At 50.7% G+C, this 21,747-nt stretch overlaps 1 protein-coding gene across 1 annotated transcript in view; it reads right to left on the minus strand.

The window, feature by feature from the left end:
* Positions 1-21,747, minus strand: part of NOTCH4 (notch receptor 4) — a 366,092-nt gene that overhangs the window by 214,642 nt on the left and 129,703 nt on the right. Inside the window, exons 3-5 of the mRNA XM_086924525.1 lie at positions 5,021-5,286; positions 2,196-2,534; positions 811-933 (exon numbers count right to left, since the gene is read on the minus strand). Coding sequence (XP_086780651.1) covers positions 811-933; positions 2,196-2,534; positions 5,021-5,286 — 728 coding nt within the window. The remainder of the gene's footprint in view (positions 1-810; positions 934-2,195; positions 2,535-5,020; positions 5,287-21,747) is intronic.

The following is a 21,747-nucleotide window of genomic DNA, read 5'->3' on the forward strand; positions in this document are numbered from 1 at the left end:
GATTTGGTCAAGTGGTTAAGTGGAGATGTAGGCCAGTGATTCTGATGTATTGCAGTCTACCAGCTAAGTTGAGCTGTGTTCTTGAAGATGCGTTGAAATGTGGTCTAGTAGTTTGGATGAGGTGCAGTCTAGTGGTTAAGGAGAGATGTGGTCTATAGGTCACTTGGTATTTGACTTTGTGGTTAAAATGACATGTATTCTATTAGTAAATTCAAAGAGGTGTCTAGTGGTTATGTTGAGATGTGGTTTAGTGGCATAAAGTGCTGTGTTGCAGCGGCAAAGTTGCTATTAAATGTATTAGGTAAAATTGGGAAGAGGTCTGTACTTATGTTGAAAAGCAATCACTCTGCTAGGTTAGATGAAATCTAACTTCTAAACTGAGATACGATCAAGTGGCTAGGTTTAAATGTGGTCTAGGGGCTAATATGAGAAGTGGTTTGGTGGCAAAGCTGAAATAAAGTGCATAATTAGAGGCGTGGGCTTAGGGTAATTTGACATATGGTCTTGTGGATAAATTAATAGACAAAAGGATGAGTTACTTGTAAAAAATAGCAAACTTCAGTCTTTATCCAAGGTTTTCCATGTTAGCAAACATTATCGATAGATAAATCCCTTTACCTCCTTCTGCTTCACGTATCTTACATGCGCTTTCTTCAAAGACTGGTAGCTCTTACAACCAGGTATTAAAACCATGGAATTGACTGGCATCTCCATTTTATACCTTCACAAGAGGTGAATACATGTATGCCAGCTTTGGGTGGTGTGTGCTGAGGAATGACCCTATAGGAACAGGAGAGGACCTTGTCTGACCTGTCCACTGCGGCGGACACCTGCAGGTGTAGGTGCCAATGCCATCCACGCAGGTCCCACCATTCTGACAGGCATGGCTTGCACAGTCATCCACATTCAGCCTGCACCGCGAGCCCCTGAAACCTGGAACGAGAGAGAGAGAGTGTACATGCGTTTACTGCCATAGGGCACCAGCGACCATATGTCCTGTCCCAAAGGGTCTCAATCCAACATTTCTTTGATGCAGCTTTTGATTTCCTTTCCTTGTTTCCAGTATTTATGTCCGAGGGGTATCTCTTCTTTCCAGGATTTTCCTGCTGCTTACCTTACCTGAAGAGGGATAGTATTTTATCTATAATTGTGGTGTTTAATCATGGGAATCCTGAAGACCAGGATATTCCTGTAGGGACCCAGAATACATTGAGAATTTAAGTGAACTCAAAAACGTAGAAAAGAAAAACAAATCGCAGAATATTTTGTCTGTGGAAATAGCATCTGCCAGATCTTGAGCTTCCTTGTCTGCCCAGACTTGGAGCTATTAGAACAAAGGTACAGGGTATTAACAGTGCTTAAAACAGCAGCAATTGTGGGATTGAAAACTATGTAAAAGAAATTATTGTTATCCTTATTATTGACATGGAATAACAAAACAATACTTCTACTCCTACACTACGACTACTAATAATAAAAATAACATAATAATCATAATATAAGAGATAAAGTACCCCCTGACATACATTATAAGGATACTGAAAGGCACAGAGGAGTTTCATAACCATGTACAGGAACGAAGCCAAAGGCCAAGTTCCTTTACAAGGTTATGGAATACCGAGGTGACTTGCAATATACTTATCATTTACTCTAGGGAGGACTTTATTTCCCATAACTAGATGGCCACATCATCACCTTTCCCACAAACCACTAGGTTTCATATGAAAGAGAGAGCATGTTTGCAAACATGAAGAATAAAAATAAAACTTCTAGTGCAAAATTACACACTTCAAAAACCTGTTAAATATTTGTTGCAAACAGATATTAGAAACAGTTCACTGCTATTCAGTAAAAAAAAAAAAGCTGCAGTAGCTCGGAATGTGTATACACATGTAGAAAGATTGCAGCTATTCTCTATCTAATGAGTGCAAATAATAAACATCTCTGCTTGTCATTATAAGTTATATAAATAAAGCACAAGAAACAAAAGCAACATTCTGTTTTTCGTTGATTTAAACAGCTGCTTCAATTATGCTCTATGAATCACGATTCGTCGATTATAAAGAAATTGAAGACCAATGTTTATACAGGGATTACAGAACCCCGTGTATTATAATAATAGTTATAATAGTTAATAATAATAATACAAATTTTGAGACAATGTAACACATAAAAAATAAATTTGCCACACTCACCTGGGGCGCAGACACATTCCAAGAGCCCTGGTCCGATCTGTCGACAGCTGCCCCCGTTGAGACAGGCCCCGGGGCTGCAGGTGCCGGCCAGGAACTCGCAGCCAGAGCCCGAGAAGCCCTGCATGCAGTGGCACTGGTAGGACCCAACCTCATTGGTGCAGGAGGCTCCGTTATGGCACGGTGGGGGCTCGCCGGTGCACTCGTCCACGTCTTGCTCGCACAGCTCGCCTTCGAAGCCTGGCGGGCACTGGCACACGAAGTTGGGGTAGGTGTTGATACACTTGCCGCCATTGACACAGCGATTGCTGGAGCAGTAGTCCTTTTGCTGGCAGTTCTTACCTGCAGACATGCAGGAGTCACACTGAATGTAGGTATAGTGCTATTACCACCCAAGTCTGGTACCAGGACACCCATCATGCATTACCCAAGGCAAGCCATGCTTGCTGTCCCAATATGGTGGACACACCCATGGCCACTGTCTAAAGAGCTCTACTCTAATGGTTTAACAGAGGATCACTTACATACCCAACACTTGCCAGTATTGCTCCTAAGGGTTTCCTGTCTCGAACGTGAAAGTGAAGCTGCATTTGAAAACCCAAGCTATTGAAGTGCCTTTTCAACCCAGGTCCAAAGGGAAGAGTGGTGTGGTAATGCCTCCCAATGGGGTCTCTTACCCGCTGCTGGGTTCAGGAGGTAGGAGTCTGATCCTCCCACCCTTCGGTGAGTTTAGGTTACCTGGTCATGTTTCACCCACCCTGCCCTTGGAGACCGCTTAGGCTTGCACTGTTAGAGGCACATTTACAAAGAAATGGTGCAGCGCGGCGCAAAAAGCAATTTAGCAGCTCTGTGCAATTTCATAAATCCATGGAAGCGTCGTATTTACAAGAATATGGCACACCCCTGTGTTTTCCCTTGTGCTAGAGCTAAAACAGCTGCCTAGCGCCAACACAGACACCCTTGCACCATGGGGAAAGGGTGCCTGTGGTGCAGGGTTGATTCCCTGCAACTCGGGCACCCTTGCATTGGCTGAGTTGCACGGATGATTGTTTATGTGTAGGAAGGGGCACGTGCCTGCCTAACAACAGCAGTCTGCCAAGAGTGTAGTCTAGCCAGCTTGGAGGGGAATAACTCCATGACACCTTACCTCAATGTCTATCTAGCAAGCATTCAGGTATCATGAAGGGAGACGCTCACTTTACCTCACAGTGTGAGTCTGGAAACTTAGTAGTAGACAACGGAGCAGATGATGGACCCACAAGAGACTCAATCTACAAGAAAGGGACCTGCTCTGAGGCGTCTCCTCTGAGATAGAACTCTGGACCTTGTGGCCTATCAGTCCACCCTTTTCAGCGGGTGCTCTGCACCCACCTTTTCTCTCAGCATCACAGCATTGCTCTCACCTTCCTCTTACACACGGCTTCATCAGCATAAAGCAGGGACAGTGTAATATCACCATTAAACTTTGAGATGTGTCACAACCTGAGCCCTGTAGGGAAGACCTCTATGAGGATGTGGATATAACGAATATGCCTCCTTTTCCCGCTTTCCCTCACCCCGCATGTTGTTACAACACCAACACAATACCTTTGCCACGCAAGTCGTTCCAACGACTTGTGGAGGGGGCGCTGGATGTTGGAATAGTATAATTTACTATTCCAACTCCAGTCTTTGCGGACAGTAGGGAGGGTTTGGGATTTTAAATCCAACACCTTCTCCCCCCTCCGCAAGTCATTGTAACAACTTGCAGGGTAATGGTATTGCATTGTTACAACGTGGTCAATGTAACGACCGCGTTGTGACAACATGCGGGGTGACTTATGTTTACCGGATATAACGTTTGCTACCAAACTCTTTTGGTCCCAGTGATGGTCTTCCTCCTGTCACATGGAAGCCCTGTCTCCTGCCGGGGCAGAGCAGCTATTGCCTTGTTGAGCTTAGCTAGCTCCATTGGGTCCTGGGGATAAGAAAGCAACTTCAGAACTGCTGTCCAAGGCCTTATACTCCACATCTGGATGGTGGCCATGCCATGCTCCATAGCCTCCTACACCTCCTGCCGGCCGCAGCACACCTCATCAAGGAGAAGAAGGAATCGGACAACGTCACCCTACGCTTGTAGAGCCCCACTGGCTCCACATGAGGGTCCACACCATCTTCAACACTACCTCCTCAACAAAGCCGTCACCACTGGCGATCCTACCTGCATGGGTGACAAGCTCACCATCTCCAGCAGGTCTTGGCACAGCCAGGAGACCCTCAGATGGAGAGATAGACGTGGATAAGAGAAAAAACACAAGACAAAAGGTCTTCTCCATCGATGCACCCAGGATCTGGGCCGGCATCACTGCTGTCATCAGGACCAGCCGAAACCCCCCTCCAGTTCAGACAAATGCTAAAGACACCTCATAACAAAGTAACAGTCTATGGCCACTCTCAGATGCCAACTACCCCTTCAGTCACTTGTTGACTGAATCTTTGCCTTTGGACCTTTAAGCACTCTGCTGCCTTTCGGCTAGGTTTGCGCTTTACCACATACATGCATACTGTTGAGCCACATACTTTCAGAAAACTGCACTGGAAGGATGGCATCCGGTGCTGGCTGTGGTCCCTGTGATGGGCAACTGCACCAGAAATTCTACTGTTCCTAAGCATTCTGCCCTGGACGCAGTGCCAGCGGTCACTGCCCATAACTCAATCTGGTGAGTGGAGATGTAAACACATTATTATCATTTAGTACCAGGGTGTTCGGCTCCTCTGTCACCACTGCCCTCACCCTCCCCCCTCTCCCCCCCTCACTCCGCTCTTCACACTCCAGATCCGGCTCTCACCCGTCCAGCCTGGTAGGCACTCGCAGCGGTACTCGGTGGCTGAAAAGCGGTGGCAGGTGGCTCCATTCTGGCACGGCTGCTGGAAGCAAGGGTCCCCGGCCACTCCCTCACACTCCCTGCCGATGAATCCGGGTAGACAGGCGCACTGGAATGTCACCAGGACCCCGCGCTGGACACCTGGGCGACAGGTACCACCATTCCGGCAGCGGCCCGCGAGGCAGGGGTTCTGGAACTGACACTTCTCGCCCATGAACCCCACCTCGCACCTGGGAGAGAGGCAACGACAGACATGGAAGAGAGTCGGGAAATAAACAACCGTGTGTGAGAGGGAGAGGCAACGTAAGACATGGAAGAGACTCAGGGAAGAAACAACTGTGTGAGAGAGAGGCAACGTCAGACATGGAACAGACTCGGGAAATAAACAACTGTGTGAGAGAGAGGCAACGTCAGACATGGAAAATACTCAGGGAAGAAACAACCGTGTGAGAGAGAGGCAGTGTCAGACATGGAAGAGACTCGGGGAAGAAACAACCGTGTGAGAGAGAGGCAACGTCAGACATGGAAGAGACTCAGGGAGAAACAACTGTGTGAGAGAGAGGCAGCGTCAGACATGGTAGAGACTCGGGGGAGAAACAACCGTGTGAGAGAGAGGCAATGTCAGACATGGAAAAGACTCAGGAAAAACAACATGAAAGAGACTCAGGGAAGAAATAATCATATGAGAGAGGCAACGTCAGACATAGAAGAGACTCAGGGAAGAAACAACCGTGTGAGAGAGAGGCAACGTCAGTTATGGAAAAGACTCAGGCTAGAAACAACCGCGTGAGAGAGACGCAACGTCAGACATGGAAAAGACTCAGGGAAGAAACAACCGTGTGTGAGAGAGGCAACGTCAGACATGGAAAAGACTCAGGGAAGAAACAACCGTGTGTGAGAGAGGCAACGTCAGACATGGAAAAGACTCAGGGAAGAAACAATCGTGTGAGAGAGAGGCAGCGTCAGACATGGAAGTGACTCGGGGAAGAAACAACCGTGTGAGAGAGAGAGGCAACGTCAGACATGGAAGAGACTCAGGGAGAAACAACTGTGTGAGAGAGAGGCAGCGTCAGACATGGCAGAGACTCGGGGGAGAAACAACCATGTGAGAGAGAGGCAGCGTCAGACATAGAAGAGACTCAGGGAAGAAACAACCGTGTGAGAGAGAGGCAACGTCAGACATGGAAAAGACTCAGGGAAGAAACAACCGTGTGAGAGAGAGGCAACGTCAGACATGGAAAAGACTCAGGGAAGAAACAACCGTGTCAGAGAGAGAGGCAACGTCAGACATGGAAGAGACTCGGGGAAGAAACAACTGTGTGAGAGAGAGACAGCATCAGACATGGAAGAGAATCGGCGGAGAAACAACCACGTGAGAGAGAGGCAACGTCAGACATGGAAGAGACTCAGGGAAGAAACAACTGTGTGAGAGAGAGGCAGCGTCAGACATGGAAGAGACTCGGGGGAGAAACAACCATGTGAGAGAGAGGCAGAGTCAGACATGGAAGAGACTCGGGGGGGAAACAACCGTGTGAGAGAGAGGCAGCGACAGAAATGGAAGAGACTCAGGGATAAACAACCGTGTGAGAGAGAGGCAGCGTCAGACATGGAAGAGACTCAGGGAAGAAACAACTGTGTGAGAGAGAGGCAGCGTCAGAAATGGAAGAGACTCAGGGATAAACAACCGTGTGAGAGAGAGAGGCAACGTCAGACATGGAAAAGACTCAGGGAAGAAACAACCGTGTGAGAGAGAGGCAACGTCAGACATGGAAAAGACTCAGGGAAGAAACAACCGTGTGAGAGAGAGGCAGCGTCAGACATGGAAGAGACTCAGGGATAAACAACCGTGTGAGAGAGAGGCAGCGTCAGACATGGAAGAGACTCAGGGAAGAAACAACTGTGTGAGAGAGAGGCAGCGTCAGACATGGAAGAGACTCAGGGAAGAAACAACCGTGTGAGAGAGAGGCAGCGTCAGAAATGGAAGAGACTCAGGGATAAACAACCGTGTGAGAGAGAGGCAGCGTCAGACATGGAAGAGACTCAGGGAAGAAACAACCGTGTGAGATAGAGGCAGCCTCAGACATGGAAGAGACTCAGGGAAGGAACAACCTTGTGAGAGAGAGGCAGCGTCAGAAATGGAAGAGACTCAGGGATAAACAACCGTGTGAGAGAGAGAGGCAACGTCAGACATGGAAAAGACTCAGGGAAGAAACAACCGTGTGAGAGAGAGGCAACGTCAGACATGGAAAAGACTCAGGGAAGAAACAACCGTGTGAGAGAGAGGCAGCGTCAGACATGGAAGAGACTCAGGGATAAACAACCGTGTGAGAGAGAGGCAGCGTCAGACATGGAAGAGACTCAGGGAAGAAACAACTGTGTGAGAGAGAGGCAGCGTCAGACATGGAAGAGACTCAGGGAAGAAACAACCGTGTGAGAGAGAGGCAGCGTCAGAAATGGAAGAGACACAGGGATAAACAACCGTGTGAGAGAGAGGCAGTGTCAGACATGGAAGAGACTCAGGGAAGAAACAACCGTGTGAAAGAGAGGCAACATCAAACATGGAAGAGACTCAGGGAAGGAACAACCGTGTATGCAACTGTGTCGGGGCAGGGAGAAGTTCGAACCAATCCAGGCGCTGCTCCAGAAGCGCCAGGATTGGCCTGAGCAGCGACTGTCTCTGCCAATTGGAGACCGGGGGCTGCGGCCACTGGCCAGTAGCAGCCCTCGCCCTCTCTCACTCTTCTGATGTGCAGGGCACTGCAGGCTAATCTTGCGCATGTTCGGGCTGGTCAGAAAAATGACCAGCTCCAGCTCGAACCTGAACATGCGCACTATTGCTGCTGACCCTCCTGCGCTACTAGTGCTACTGTCAGTCAATGCTGCCCCACCCCCTTCAGAGTTCTGTCTGACTCGGGTGTACAGCCGGCCCGATTTCCAGTCAGGAGTTCCTGGTGAAGTGTAACATTACACTAACGAGGGAGATTGTGGCGTTGTGGACATGTGTGCGTGGCATTAGTGGGGCAGAGCAAGTACACGTGAGTGCAGGGAGAGGTATGGGTAGGAAGAACTGGGAGGAGGGAGAGGCGAGGGCAGAAGAGAGATGCATGCGGGCACGTAGAGGTACGGGGAGGGTCAGGTGCCAGCGAAGAGATGTGTGGCAAGAGAAGGGTATGTGAGCGAAGAGGGGCATGCTGGGACAGGGACAGGCTAAAAGAAGTGCGAGTGGAGAAAGGTGCAACCTGGGAGAGAGGCAGACAGGGAGAGGTGCAGAGAGAGAGAGGGGTGCAGAGAGAGAGGTGTAGACAGAGAGAGGTGCAAAGAGAGAGAGAGGTGCAGATAGAGGTGCAGGGAGACAGAGAGAGGTGCAGAGAGAGGGAGAGGTGCAGACAGGGAGAGGTGTGGGATGGGTGCAGACAGGGAGAGGTGCAGAGAGAGAGGGGTGCAGAGAGAGAGGTGCAGATAGAGAGAGGTGCAGAGAGAGAGAGGTGCAAAGAGAGAGAGAGGTGCACATAGAGAGAGGTGCAGGGAGACAGAGGTGTAGACAGAGAGAGGTGCAGAGAGAGGGAGAGGTGCAGACAGGGAGAGGTGCAGAGAGAGAGAGGTGCAGACAGGGAGAGGTCTGGGATGGGTGCAGATAGAGAGTGGTACAGAGAGAGAGGAGCAGACAGAGAGAGTTGCAGATAGAGAGAGGTGCAGAGAGAGAGAGGTGCAGATAGACAGATGTGCAGAGAGAGAAAGAGATGCAGACAGAGAGAGGTGGAGGGAGAGAGAGGTGCAGACAGACAGAGGTGCAGGGAGACAGACGTGCAGACATAGAGAGGCGCAGAGAGAGAGAGAAGGAGGTGGAGAAGGAGAGAGGTGTAGCCAGGGTGAGGTGTGGTATGGGTGCAGCCAGGGAGAGGTGCAGAGAGAGAGCGGTGCTGACAGAGAGAGGTGCAGAGAGAGAGAGAGAGAGAGACGTGCAGATAGAGAGAGGTGCAGAAAGAGAGGGATAGAGAGAGGTGCAGAAAGAGGGGCGCAGACAGAGAGAGGTGTAGCCAGGGAGAGGTGTGGGATGGGTGCAGACAGGGAGAGGTGCAGAGAGAGAGAGGTGCAGACAGAGAAAGGTGCAGATAGAGAGAGTTGCATAGAGAGAGAGGTACAGAGAGAGAGGTGCAGACAGAGAGAGGTGCAGGCAGAGGGAGGTGCAGACAGAGATAGGTGCAGACAGTGAGAGGTGCAGACAGTGAGAGGTGCAGGGAGAGAGAGGTGAAGATAGAGAGAGGTGCAGAGTAGAGAGAGGTGCAGAGAGAGAGGTGCAGAGAGAGAGGTGCAGGCAGAGAGAGGTGCAGACAGAAAGGGGTGCAGGCAGAGAGAGGTACATACAGAGAGAGATAGGTGCAGACAGAGAGAGGTGCAGGGAGAGAGATGTGCAGACAATGAGAGGTCGGGACAGTGAGAGGTGTGGGATGGGTGCAGACAGAGAGAGGTGTGGGGTGGGTGCAGACAGAGAGAGGTGTGGAATGGGTGCAGACAGAGAGAGGTTTTGGATGGGTGCAGACTGAGAGGTGTGGGATGGGTGCAGACACAGAGAGGTGTGGGATGAGTGCAGACAGAGAGAGGTGTGGGATGGGTGCAGGCACAGAGAGGTGTGGGATGGGTGCAGACAGAGAGAGGTGTGGGATGGGTGCAGACACAGAGATGTGTGGGATGGATGCAGACAGAGAGAGGTGTGGGATGGGTGCAGACACAGAGAGGTGTGGGATGGGTGCAGACACAGAGAGGCGCAGAGATAGAGAGGTGCAGACAGAGAGAGGACAGAGAGAGGTGTAGCCAGGGAGAGGTGTGGGATGGGTGCAGACAGGGAGAGGTGCAGAGAGAGAGAGGTGCAGACAGACAGAGGTGCAGAGAGGGAGAGAGAGAGGTGCAGATAGAGAGAGAGGGGTGCAGAGAGAGAGGTGCAGACAGAGAGAGGTGCAGGCAGAGAGAGGTGCAGACAGAGAGAGGTGCAGACAGAGATAGATGCAGACAGTGAGAGGTGCAGACAGTGAGAGGTGCAGGAGGAGAGAGGTGAAGATAGAGAGAGGTGCAGAGAGAGAGAGAGGTGCAGGGAGAGAGAGGTGTAGAGAGAGAGGTGCAGAGAGAGAGAGGTGCAGGGAGAGAGAGGTGCAGGGAGAGAGATGTGCAGACAATGAGAGATGGGGCATTGAAAGGTGTGGGATGGGCGCAGGCTGAGAGAGGACACAGCGAGGTGTGGGATGCTTCAGACAGCGAGAGGTGTGGGATGGGTGCAGACAGTGAGAGGTGGGGACAGTGAGAGGTGTGGGATGGGTGCAGACAGTGAGAGGTGGGGACAGTGAGAGGTGTGGGATGGGTGCAGACAGTGAGAGATGGGGCCACTGAGCGGTGTGGGATGGGTGCAGGCTGAGAGAGGACACAGAGATGTGTGGAATAGGTTCAGACAGAGAGAGGTGTGGGATGGGTGCAGACAGAGAGAGGTGTCGGATGGGTGCAGACAGAGAGAGGTGTCGGATGGGTGCAGACAGAGAGAGGTGTGGAATGGGTTCAGACAGCTCTCGTTCTATTAGCGTGGCAGCAAAATACAACAAATCAAAGAGCAAGGCGGATTAGCAATGTGTGTTGTCTCTTAATTAAAGATACAGGCAATCTCCCATCTAACAAAGGGACTACGTCAGGGCTGCTTGGAACTGAACTGGGGCAATCTAAACATCCTCAAACTGTCCTGGGCTTGACGAACATCCATCCAAGAATGCAAAACATAAAAACACATATGCAAGCCAAGGAGGGCTGACGCAAAACGCGCTCTCTCTCGCCTCTCCCTCCCACTATCTCTCTCTAACTATCTCTCCGTCTCCCCTCTCTCTCCCTGTCTCACCCTCTCTCCTCCTTCCTCTCCCCTTCTCTCTCCCTCACTCTCTCTTTCTACTCCCCTCTCTCTCTCTCTCTACCTGTCTTTTTCTCCCCTCCTCTCTCTCTTTCTCTCTCCCTAACTCTTTCTCCCCTCCTCTCTCTCTCCTCTCCTTCTCTCTCTATCTCTCTGTCGCCCCCCTCTCTCTCACTCTCACTCTCTATTTCTCTTCTTACTGTGTTTTTTTAAAGAATTGATTGTATGAGGAATTGCTACAGCTAAACCTGTCTTTAGCCAGACACAAATTTGAAATGATCGCTAAATTAAAGAGACATCCGGACGAATTTTGTCCAGTGAGATGTTTCACAAAGCAGAGGTGTTGAGTTGATTCAAAGTCTGGTCTTTTTTCAAGTAATATTGAAGTGACATAGATTTTCTCCTGGTAGTAGTTCTCGCCTCCCCATATAACGGTAATTTGTCTTTCTGATGGATACTTAAGAGGGGCTTTAACTGTGATGCAACACAGTTTGAGTTTGAAACAGGGGTCAAGAGGCAGTCAGGGAAGAGAGAGCAGCAGAGGGGGTGATATGGTCTGGTTTCTTAGCCATGGCAGGTACAGAGTAGGGTTTTTTTCCTCTGTAATGTAGGACAGCTCTACAACTTAAATGCTAGAGGTCGCCAGATAGTACAACTCTGAACCGAAGACAATAAAGCTTGTAAGTCACAACCCAGCTGCTGCTGAGTTCGAGGCCCTCCTCCACCCGCAGGCTACCACCTGCGCCTCATCCCTGGTGGCCAATGGTAGGCCCTGAGGTTTGTTTCTTCTGCCTGAATTGTTTTTGTGCCTTTAATTTACTGTTGTGCTTGTTGCCTTGTTGCCTTGTCTTGTTGCCTGCTTGCTGCTTTGCCGCTTCCTTGCCTTTGCATGTGCTTGTTGCCCTCTCGCCGGTCCCGATTCCCACCGCTTCGTCCCCTGCGGCCCGCCCCCCCCCACTCTCATTTGCCTTTAATTTTACTGTTAATTTTACTGTTGTGCCTGTTGCCTTATTGCCTTGTTTTGCCTGCTTGCTTCCTTGCCGCTTCCTTGCCTTTGCCAGTGCTTGTTGCCCCCTCGCCGGTCCCGAGTCCCGCCGCTGCATCCCCTGCGGCCCCGCCCTACCTCTCCCATTCACCTGTTCCCTCCACCCAGTTGCTACTCCCTCCCACCTGCCCTACTTATAGCAGCCGCGTGTAGCAGGAGCGCCGCTGGCGCGCCAAAGTCATACCTAAGGCAAGCCCGTCTGCGCCTGGACCGCGCCCAGCGCCAGAACTCCTGGACCCCAGAGACGCCACGACGCCCGACTGCACTACGACGCCAGCACCCTCCACGCACTCAACCCTGGTTGAGAACACACCTGCTACCGGGCAACCCCGAAGCGCACCCACGGACCCTTCACCTGTCCAAACTGCAACTTCACCAGCATCAGCCCTGCCAAACCGCTCACCAAGGAACCCAAATACCTCAGATGCATCCTCCTCAACACCCGCTCCGCCCGCAAACACGCCGTCGAGCTCTGGGACTTCCTCGACTCAACCTCCCCAGGCGTCGCCTTCCTGACAGAGACATGGCTGAACCCTGCCTCCACACCCGACATCGCCATTGCCATCCCGGAAGGATAAAAGTTCACGCGCAGGGACCGCACCAACGGAACAGGAGGAGGAATCGCCATTTTCCACAGGAACACCCTCAGAGTATCGACCTACACCAACGACACCCCCCGCCCCGCCGAACACATGCACTTCCAGATCCACACAGATCTCAACACCACCCTCAGAGGAACCCTCATCTACAGACCCCCCGGACCCCGACCACAGTTCCGCAACTCCATCGCCGACTTCGTCAGCATGCACGCCCTCGCCTCCACGGACTACATCCTCCTAGGGGACCTGAACTTTCATCTCGAGAACAACAACGACACCAACTACATCACCCTGCTCGACAACCTTGACAACCTCGGACTCAGACTGTAGTGTCAACACCCACCCACACCACCGGCTACGCGCTCGACCCCATCTTCACCGCAAGCCCCCACGTCTCCAACCGCACCACCGAACCCCACTGGACCGACTGTCAGGATTCACCCCTCGGCAGCTCCAACAGCCTAGGAACTACATTTCCCATGAGCGTTAGGGGTTATCAGGAAGTGACTTAACCGGTACCGGATTCCATGTTTCTTGCGCGTAATTCTGTTTGTTTGGAACCTTCGGCGGCGGTTGGAGGTGTGTCTGCAGGAGGGAGAGCGTCTGGAATCAGAATGTGTGCTGCCTTCCAACTTCCCCGCGTTCGTGAGTAAAGAGCTGCTGCGCTGTTCGGCACCGGCTGGTGTCCGGTTCGTTTGTGTTTCTATTGCGGAGATCTGGCTAGGAGGATCGGCTTGGGAAAGGTCGATAGTGCTGACCTGCCTATCCATTGCTGTTGGCCAGTGAATCCTTTGTGTCCAACGGGCATACCGGGTCAGTGTGCGGCTGCCTCTGTCTCCGGTTGGATACCATTTGTGGTATTGCCCACAGGACATTACAGCGGGTTACTGTGAGCGGCGGCCACGTAATGCCGGCTGTGTGGGGAGAGTGCTATTTACATACTGACTTTACAGCGGGTTACAGCGTGCCTGGAGGCAGCGTAACACCGTCTGTTATTTGGATTAGGGTTATTTTGCAAAGACTTTACAGCGGGTTACTGCGGGCTCGGAGGCAGCGTAACGCCGGCTGTTATTTGGATCCCTTGTTTTCTGTCCGCAAAGAAGGAGCGGAGCCTTGCGGTGGACGCAACCGCAGGTTACCGTGTCTAGGAGTCCGCATTTGGGGTGTGGAAGGTGCTGTGAGGATAACAGCATTGTTTTGCTTTCTTGAAATACATTTAGTACTTAACTATACTAGGTAGGGGTATCTCACCTTACAGGTTCTCAAGGTGGGCCATGGTTCTCCAGTATCCATATGTCGCATCCTTGTAAGAGATGAATATAATCTTCTACATTTCTGCTATGTACAAGCAGTGAAGGAAGGGTGCTCAGTCCTGTGAAGTGATCAAGTTGCATAACAGGGTATGGTGTGTGATAACGCATATTCATATTAGTTCGCAAACATGACATACAGACTCTGATGTATGATTCTGCTTTCTTCTTCAGATGGTGTCACATGGGGGTCTTTGTTGATGTTAGTTTAATTCGTGTACCAAGGACACACAGGTATTCTTGACCTTTATGAATTAGCGAGAATTCAAGAGAGTAGAATTGCTTACCCTTGTTTTATTATTGTGTTTATGTTTTTCAGAGCCTTTGTCCCTGCTGACCCCTCCCCTACCTGGTGACCCTCGCTTGATAACTCGAAGACCCTGGGGGGTAACCCCATGTCAGGGTACTTGGGGATGTCAGGAGATGGTCCTTTATTCTTCTGCTGCTGAACCCTGCGGAGCCAGTCCTGACACCGACCACCACTGCATCCACTTCACCTTCAGGAAGCCAACCATGCACCACTGCATCCAACTGCTGCCTCGACAATGCTGGAGCAAAGTCACCGATGACCAGCTCACCACCACCCTCGCTCAGAACCCACCCACCGACTCCACCGACCCCGACACCGCAACCTCAGACAATGGATCGACGACTGCGCCATCACCCTCGCCCCGCTCAAGACACCTTCCAACAGCCACACCAGTAAGAAAGCCACCTGGTTCACCGAAGACCTCCAGGCCTCCAAATGAACATGCCGAAAACTGGAGAAGAACTGGCTCCGCAAACGATCACCGGACAGCTACACAGCCCACAAGAATGCCACCCGCAAACATCACCACTCATCAGAGCCGCCAAGTGGGTCTCATTCAAGGCCCGCCTAGACAACAACGCATACAATAGCAAGGAGCTCTTCAACATCATGAAGGAACTCTCCAATGCCAACGTCATCCCGCCTTCGCAAGACCTATGTGACTCCCTGGCTACCTTCTTCCACCGCAAGATCACCGACATCCACCACAGCTTCAACACCACGACCCACCCGACAACCACCGCCCCCACCACCACCACATGTACCAACCACCTACTCTCCTGGACAAACGTCAATGACAAGGACACCAGCGAGATCATGAAGACCATCCACTATGGCTCACCGCTAGACCCATGCCCCCACCACATCTTTAACAAAGCCAGCGCATCCAACGCACCCCATCTCAGCAACGCCATCAACATCTCCTTCGAGACAGCAACCTTCCTGGAAAGCTGGAAACACGCCGAGATCAATGCCTTACTCAAGAAACCAAAGGCGGACCCCAAGGACCTCAAGAACTTCCGGCCCATCTCCCTGCTCCCATTTCCAGCTAAGGTCAACGAGAAAATCGTCAACAAACAGCTGACCCGCTACCTCGAAGACAACAACATCCTGAACCCATCCCAGTCCGGTTTCCGCAGCAACCACAGCACTGAAACCGCCCTCATCGCCGCCACAGATGACATCAGGACCCTGCTAGACAACGGAGAAACAGCAGCCCTCATCTTCCTGGACCTGTCAGCCACCTTCGACACGGTCTGCCACTGCACTCTACGTACACGATGCCGGAATCCAAGGGAAGGCCCTGGACTGGACCACATCCTTGCTCTCCGGTAGAACTCAGAGCGTTCGCCTCCCCCTTCCACTCCAATGCCATCGAGTTCATCTGCGGCATACCCCAGGGCTCGTCCCTCCGCCCGACGCTGTTCAATATCTACATGGCACCCCTCGCCCACGTCGCCCGTCAACACGACCTCAATATCATCTCCTACGCAGTCGGCACCCAGCTGATCATCTCCCTCACCAAAGACCCTCACTCAGCCAAATCCAACCTCCACGAAGGCATGAAGGCCGTCGCCAACTGGATGAGGAACAGCCGACTGAAGCTGAACTCGGACAAGACAGAGGTCCTCATCCTTGGGTCCACCCCTTTGGCCTGGGATGACTCCTGGTGGCCAACCACACTAGGAACTGCTCCGACACCCACAGACCACACACGCAACCTAGGGGTCATCCTCGACTCCACCCTCTTCATGACTAAGCAGGTCAACGCCGTCTCCTCCTCCTGCTTCAACACCCTCCGAATGCTCCGTAGGATCTTCAAGTGGATTCCCACTGAAACAAGAAGAACAGTCACCCAGGCCCTCATCACCAGCAGGCTGGACTATGGCAACGCCCTCTACGCAGGAGCATCGGCCAAGCTCCTGAGACGGCTGCAACGCATCCAGAACTCCTCAGCACATCTGATCTTCGACATCCCTCGCCACAGCCACTTCACTCCCCACCTGAGAGACCTACACTGGCTTCCCGTCAACAAGAGGATAACTTTCAAGCTCCTCATCCACGCACACAAAGCTCTCCATGACACCGGCCCTGCGTACCTTAACAAACGACTCAACTTATACACCCCCACCCTCGCCCTCGCCGCTGTCCCCCGCGTCTGAAGAATGACAGCCAGAGGCAGATCCTTCTCCCACCTCGCTGCCAAGACCTGGAACACCCTCCCCACCAACCTACGGCAGACCCAAGACCTAAGACTACTCTTCGATTAGTAGCAGCAACGCCCCCCCCCCCGCCCTCCCACAGCGCTTTGAGACCCTCACGGGTATGTAGTGCACTCTACAAGAGCCCTGATTGATTGATTGATTGATAAATGGATGCTTTAGGGAGCTCAGCATGAGAGAGATGAGGATGAAGGAATATCAGGCCGCTGGACATGCCCGGCAAGCGTCAGCGAAGCGCCTAGAGGTGCGGCTTGCGACAGGCCATTCTGAATGGGCAGCGGGGATTGTTTAAGGAAGTGATCCCCAACCTGTGATCCGGGGACCCCTGGGGGTCCTCAAAGCCTATCAGGGGGCTACGCGATTACTTAGAACACTAAATAATATTAACTGATTCATAAATTGTAGATAAATAAAGAAGCTAAAGGTACAATTTAAAAGTTTAAATGTTCTGTAAATGTGAAGAAAAGTGAAAGGAGGCTAAAAATGGAGTTAGTATCCTCAGATTGGTGTGTGGGAGCACTGCAAGAGCATCTACAGACTACTAGAGTATGGACGATGAATGGCCCCAATTGCATTTAGAAAAGCTCCAACCCTCCTATTAAACTTACAATATTGATTTTTGTTATATTTGAATGTGAAGTAAATCAATGATTTCATCATTTGTGTATTTGTTTGATGAATGCTTGTTTCTGTATTGTTTGTGAATCGTTTAGGCATGCCAATTATCGAAAATGCTTCGGCCAGGGTCCCTGACTTCCATTAATACCTCTGTGAGGGTCCCGATTCCAATAATAATTCAGTGGGGGTCCCTGGTTTCCAGTAATGATTACATACGGGTCCTCAGAAGTCACAAAAGTAAGAGTAAGGTATAAAGGAAACAACTTTGTGATCTGTACTGATGCTGTGTGTGGCCGTTCACATGTCAAACATTGTAAAGACATGGCTAGACTCTGTGTGATATTACTCGACTGAGAAGCAGACAAGAGCATTGTGGTATTCCTACTTATTACTTCACAGTAGTGATATTTATGTAAAGTAGAGGACAATATCTGGGGCAAAATTGAAATAAAGATCCTATTCTGATGTAAGGAAAGATTCTCCTTCAATGTAGTAAGGACTGAATCAAGCTTTTTAATCTCAGTGATCTGCTGATCTCCTTTTTGGAAGAATTTATTTTCTCAATTAATGAGAGGGCAAGTGTTAACCCCTTCCATACTGATGACGAACCCCAGCCATCATGCACTACGGTGCTCGTGTGCTGATGACGGCTGGGGTTCGTCACGGCCCGCCCCTGTTCGTGTTGTTTACAGCACACCAGGGGAATCGCGGCCGCATGGAAGGGGTTAAGGAGGACACTGAATCAATATTCTAAGTATCCTTTAATGAAATGAAGAGCTGGACAACATCAGGTAACATCCAAGCAGCTCAGGTCCACAGCATAACTGTCCTTCTCAAACATATACATTCTAAATGACACAATGGTATTCTACAACCTAGTAAGTTTTCTATATGACATAGCATTGTTCCAAACAGAGTAACATAATAAAAGATAAGAACATAACAGCAAGACATAAGTTGTGTAACTCATTTTAGATATTGGTGACCGAACACCCGAGTGGGTACCATCATTTTTGTTTTGCCAGCTAATATGTGTTGGACAGTGAGTTATCCTTGTCAAATTCGATCTGAAAGCATCTGGCAAGGTGGACGCACCGATGAGCAAGATCAATGGATGAATAGAGGTTCACACATAAGGGTAAATGTGCAAGTAATGCTAGAATCTGCTCCAGGAAATCAGAGTTTCCGATGTCAGACTTCAAGTTCCTTACACTCACTTCGCTTCCCACCTGCATCTGCCCAAAGGGAGTAGCCAATGAGTACATAGACCATCACAGAGGCAAGTAGGGAAGTGTTGTGCTGAGGAAGCATCTTTGGTTCCTGGGATTGGCTGGTCATTTCAAGACAGTCCTGGGAGGCCAGCAGGGCACTACAGGAACCAAGAAGAAGTCTTCCCTGCTTTCAAAAGGCATCAAGGAAGGGGCCAAGGAGATCTTGTGGAGGTGATGGTGAGGTTCAAGCTTCCAATTCTTGGCAAGCGAGTGCAGTCCATCGCTCTGCACCTGTACCTCATCTTTTTGGGCTGAAAGTTTAACCATTCATGTAGGATGAGTCTTCCTGCTTCTGAGAAGATACAAAATAATCCTTGTCAGAGGTGGATTTACCAAACCCCCAACCTGCACTGCAGGCTGCTAGAGCGGGGATACTCCTGTATCCCTAACAAATGTTCCCTTTGTGAGCTGACCCTGTTTCTGAGGACACCACCCATCCTTCACCTTGGATTCAACATGTAAAAAAGAGATCTCCCCAATCACCAATAGATAACCCTGATCACAGGTGCACCTTAGTTGCACACCATCTTCTGATGAATGCAAACTATGCTTGGACCATACTGGTATTCATAAATATTATCATTAAAAAAAATAAGACAGGGAGTGGCTTAGCGGGCCAAAATGGTGGTCACTCCTCTATAGAACTTCTTATCGGCCCTGCCTGAAGTAGTGATATCCTGGGTACTGACAGAGTAATCACAACCCAGAGAGCCCTCCTCCTCATCTGTGGAGGCATGCTTTGAGCCTGGAGGGAGCACTACAGCTGCCAGTCGATGGCCACGGCAAACACAGCAAAGGCTGGTGGGCCAGCTGGAGGAGGCCAAGATGGCTGCTCTGAGGAGGACTCAAGAGCTGCATGCCACCAGAACCAAAGGAATCTCAACACGGAAGAACCAGGCAACCAACCTCGCAGTGAGACTGGGTTAGGAGCCCCGGGCAGCTGGTGGGGTTCTCTCCTATTTTCCACCCCTCTTCTCCTTTGAGGAAACGCAACACGTGCAAAGGGTGCCGGAGCAGATGATGCCTTTCGCTGCATAAGCCTGCTGGGGTACGAGAACACATGGAGGGCGATAGACCGCTTCCCTCTGCCGACCTTTGCAGCGAGGGAGGCCTGGGGCAGGCACCCCCATGCACTGTACTTACACCTGTTCTTCTCTTCTGGAGGCTCCCTCTTCTCTAACTCTCCATACCCCTCCTCCGTCCCTGGAAATGCCGCCTGCTGGCTGATGTAGCCCAGAGGAACCCTGGTATCATGACTCCACAAACACCAAAGGGGGTAGCCACTATCACTGCCAGAGGCCCCACCACAGAATCACTACCCACCAACCTGTGAAGAATCAGGGGGGGAGACGTGGGCCCTATGCTCCGGCAGACACTAGATGGAAGAGTTTAGGGCTGGAGAGGCACATGGTCACTGCTGAAGTTGACCGCCAGACCACCTCCCACTGTGCCCCCTCCTGTGCCACCTGGGGCTGTCTAAAGTATGGCCAGTGCATAGACAATGACTGAGAATAAGTTAAGGGCCCCAGCGGCACGTGCGGCTCACCCCGACTAGGTGGAGCAAGCAGGCTGCCGGGCCACCCCCAACCCTGGTGTTGGTACCTGTGAACTACCCTTCTCACTCCAGCCGAACAACCTCTTGGACCGACTCAGTTCTCTTATCCAGAAACTGTAACAGACCATGTTGCTCAGCCAAGGACCACGATAAACCCACCGAAACCCAAGGGCAAACAAGATTGACAAGTACTCAGCCCCCACCTCTGGGGCCCCACAACTCTGAGGCTAATCCACCGGCCTCGTCTTCAGTGGAAGATATTGGGGCCATCCTAAAAGCAAAACAATTCCCCCACAATGTGTTTGAATTCAAGATCGGAGAGGTGGGGTGGAGTAATCCCTCCTGCACCAAGACCTTTGCGGTGTAGCAGAAAGGGTCACCAAAGCAGAAAGCGGAGCCTCAACACCGGAGGATACTTCGAGGGAGTCTCCAAACTGTCTGCTATGTCGAAACTCCAGGAAGAACGTGCAGAAGACGCCGAAAACAGGGCCTGGTACTAAAATCTTAGTTTTGTGGGCTTCCGGGAAGATACAGAGGGCCTATCCTCCGGTGACCTTCCTTGAGTGATGGACTATTTCTTAGGTGGCCACATCCCATGTATCCACCTGATTTGTGGTGGAGCAAGCACACAGGTCACTGGCACCCAAACGCCCTCCAGGGGCCCCTCCTTGCCCAACTATTGCAAAGAGCCTGAATTACAGAGACTGCAACATGATCCTTTCAAGAAGCCCGTAAACATGGAAATCTCGCTTTTCATTCCCAACGTATCATGATCTTCCCAGATTAAACTTTCCACGTGCAACAATTTTGGAAATCCTACGACATAGTCAAGGTGATACTCAGGGCAATGAACCTGAAATACATGCTGATGTTCGCAGCACGGCTCGAGATCATTTACAACACTAAGACCAGTATGGGAATGAGAAATGGAACAACAGACCCTGAGTTGTAACCTGCCCCATACCTGGGGGTCCCCCTATTCCCGTGGGAGCCCAATTTAGGGATTACACCAGGCTTCCTGTCAGATGCAGGAAATCACAAAGAAGAAGTCATAGAGCACTGGTTGCGGAATCCCACTCCGACTCAGATAACCCCCACTCAAAACAAGGGCACAACACCCACAAAGACAACCAGTACATCACTCTCGCCAACCCGTCCTGTGGCCATGAAGCCTTCCATGGACAAGACAGACATGGCGTGAAGTCTCCTTAGATTTTCATAATCATAAACCCCGTCAGAACCGATACCTCCTTTACTTATGTGCTGGAATGATCCCACGTCAGGAATATTCTCTTGGACCTACACATAAGGGGGGGGGGCAGATGCTTCTGGGGAGATGGGGGATTTTGGGAGGGGGGTGGACAGATGTTTTTAGATCAGCCAGTTTTGGCTTTCTCAAGTTAAAAGTTTTGTTGATTCTCTGTTCTACATAACTTGACTACGGCCACCACACAAGTGAAGCTTGCACTCTATTCACACAGTACATGACATGATCACTAGCTGCCCCATGCGCAGGCCAGGTAGCTGCCATGATTATACCACCCTCCTCGTGATAGGCTCCTTCACCCTGAGGATATGGAACATCAATGGTCTTAACGACTGAATTAAAAGGGGGGTATCCATGCCTTAATTTGATCTAGTGGTTTCCAGTGCTCGACACTGGCACTTAATTGTCAACACAGTGCTTGTGACAGTCTGCCGCAAGGTGGCGCTGTCTGGCTACTTTAGAGAATGACTTAAACAAAAAATAATTGTTAATTTAATACACATTAAAATGACTATTACCTGCCATTTTTATAGCTTTGGGGGCATGATATAGTCCGAATTGTCACACTTGTAGGAGTGTCATGTTTAGTAGTTGCGTTGTTACTATCAAT

Source organism: Lissotriton vulgaris, chromosome 5 (genome assembly GCF_964263255.1).
Source record: "Lissotriton vulgaris chromosome 5, aLisVul1.2, whole genome shotgun sequence".
Classification (NCBI taxonomy): domain Eukaryota; kingdom Metazoa; phylum Chordata; class Amphibia; order Caudata; family Salamandridae; genus Lissotriton; species Lissotriton vulgaris.